Consider the following 2,500-nt stretch of genomic DNA (forward strand, 5'->3'; position numbering starts at 1 on the left):
TGAGTGAAGTCACATTCGTTCCTTCTATAAACGTTTGAGGTTACATACAACTAACTTTGTGAGTTGATAATTTACTTCCGGCTAGCTGATGCTGTGGGTATTTTACCTAAACGCATAACACCGATAAGATCTATGATCAGATAAAAATGAGTGACTGTAAAACAAATTGTATCAATCTTGTGCGTTTGGTAAAAATACTTACAATATCTACCCACCAAATAAGTCTTCCCCACGCAAAGAACTATCTATTTGTAACCTTAAAAGTTAATGGTTCTGATTGAGAGAAATTTGAGAGTAAAAAAACAGTTGATGATCTGAAGTCAATAACAGAAAGAGCAGGGTGGCAGAAAATATATTTGATATGATTTTATTATATGAATGAAGTTGACGTCACTCAGCTCTTGGTTTTTGTTTTTAGACCTCATGAGGTCACGGTTTTGAGATGTTTTTTTTTTTTTTGGTGTGTTTGTTGTTGTTGTTGTTGTTGTTGTTGTTGTTGTTGTTGTTTGTTTTTTTTTTGTTTTTTTACCAAGATGAGGGTCATTTAAATCGATCGATAATTGAAGGTTCAGTTTTCTGGCCAAACTTTAAGATACGGTACGTGTCTATCCAGAGCACGGCGATTTAATGGTTGAAGAAGAAGAAGAAGAAGAAGAAGAAGAAGAAGAAGAAGAAGAAGAAGAAGAATGCGGAGTTGGAGAAGGATCAGGAGGAGAAGGAGGATGACGAGGAAAAGAAGACTATGATAATGATGCTGATGCTGATATTGATGATGATGATGATGATGATGATGATGATGATGATGATGATGATGATGATGATGATGATGATGATGATAAAAGAAGAGCGGGGGAGCAAGGAGAAGAAGAAGAAGAAGAAGAAGGAGGAGGAGGAGGAGGAGGAGGAGGAGGAGGAGGAGGAGGAGGAGGACGAGGAGGAGGAGGACGAGGAGGAGGAGGGGGAGGAGGAGGAGGGGGAGGAGGAGGAGGAAGAAGAAGAAGAGTAAGAGACGGAGGAGAAGTATGAGAAGTGTTGTGATCAACAGGGGGAGAAGGAGAAAATTTTACTCTTTGTTTTATTTTTAGTACGGATTTGTAATTTGTACTATAGATGGTATGAAGTTGACGTCACTTAGGCATTTGTTATTGTTTTTGTTTTTTTGCCATCCAAGTTTATGAGTAATTCTCACTAAACTGAATAAACCAGACTATAAACGTTCAAGGTGACACATATTTTTGTGTGTTGGTCCGTCATACTTCCGGATGGCAATGTTGTGAGCTTCTTAGCCAAGCGCATCCTATCCATAGAAAGCAAGAGCGAGGTCGTCTCACTCCTTTAAGCTGAACTCGTGACCGTGTGTTCAAGTCTATATAAGCATGTAGTTGTCATCATTGACCTGTCCAGTGATCCTTTTCCTCTCCCAGTCGTCCGAACTGACCACCAGTCTCATACCTTGTAGTACAGGTAAGTACCAGTACCTTATAGATAGAATAAAGTTGACGTTACTCGGGTCTTTTGTTATTGTTTTTGGCCATCCATGTTTATGAGTAAAACTCACTAAACGGTATTATGCAGATTATAAACGTTCATGATTACACATACTTTTGTATGTTGGTTCATTATATTTCCGGATGGCAATGTCATGAACTTCTTCGCCAAGCGCATACAATCTATAGATAGAATGAAATTGACGACACTCGGGTCTTTGTTATTGTTTTGTTTTTTGTTTTTTTCTTGATTTTTTTTGTTTTGTTTTGTTTTGTTTTTTGCCATCCACGTTTATGAGAAATTCTCACTTGACTGTATTAACCTGACTGTAAACGTTCAAGGTTACACAGAGTTTTGTGTGTTGATCCGTTATATTTCCGGATGGCAATGTTGTGAGCTTTTTAGCCAAGCGCATACTATCTATTGAAGGGACGATATTGACCTCACTTAGCTCTTTGTTATTGTTTTTAGACAGCAATTTTTGTTTTTCTCACTAATTTATAGATAGAACGACAATGACTCACTGTTATTGTTTTCATGGTTATGAGTAGTTCTTACTAAACTGTATTAAACCGTAGCCATCGTTAACTTATAGGCGCTTTACACATATTCTCTCACCGTACTCAGGTGTGAAATGAATACCTGACCGATAATAGGCTAGCTTTGTTTCTGTCTGAAAAAGTTGTAATATCGTTTCACAGGCGCCATGTCTCGTCCTAAATGATAAGTGTTGCTGTCGGGCAAGGACACTTTGTAAAATGTTTTGAGCTCGTTTAGAGTATAATGCGCTATATAAAAGCTCAAGTTTTTGTTTTTTAAATGAGCTGAAAAATAAAATGTCTAAACTCTATCTAATCATTTAAACTCCAAATTCACTTTTCTTTATATGGCTCATCTTGGAATAATCCCAACGAAAGGTTTTGTTTTGTTTAAATTTAAAGCGCTTTGAGGTTTCGACGAAAGGCTCTATAGAAGTATGCATATTATTATTATTATTATTATTATTATTATT

The 2,500-nt window shown here is 36.9% G+C and overlaps 1 protein-coding gene across 1 annotated transcript in view; it reads left to right on the top strand.

Annotated features, from left to right (window-relative positions):
• The window catches only part of LOC144956337 (uncharacterized), a 10,537-nt gene that overhangs the window by 2,441 nt on the left and 5,596 nt on the right, over positions 1 to 2,500 (top strand). The window contains exon 2 of the mRNA XM_078886833.1: positions 1,405 to 1,464. Within this exon, the coding sequence (XP_078742959.1) occupies positions 1,405 to 1,464 (60 nt within the window). The remainder of the gene's footprint in view (positions 1 to 1,404; positions 1,465 to 2,500) is intronic.

Source organism: Berghia stephanieae, chromosome 11 (assembly GCF_034508935.2).
Source record: "Berghia stephanieae isolate SIO BIC M18660-M18661 chromosome 11, UCSD_Bste_1.3, whole genome shotgun sequence".
Classification (NCBI taxonomy): Eukaryota; Metazoa; Mollusca; class Gastropoda; order Nudibranchia; family Aeolidiidae; genus Berghia; species Berghia stephanieae.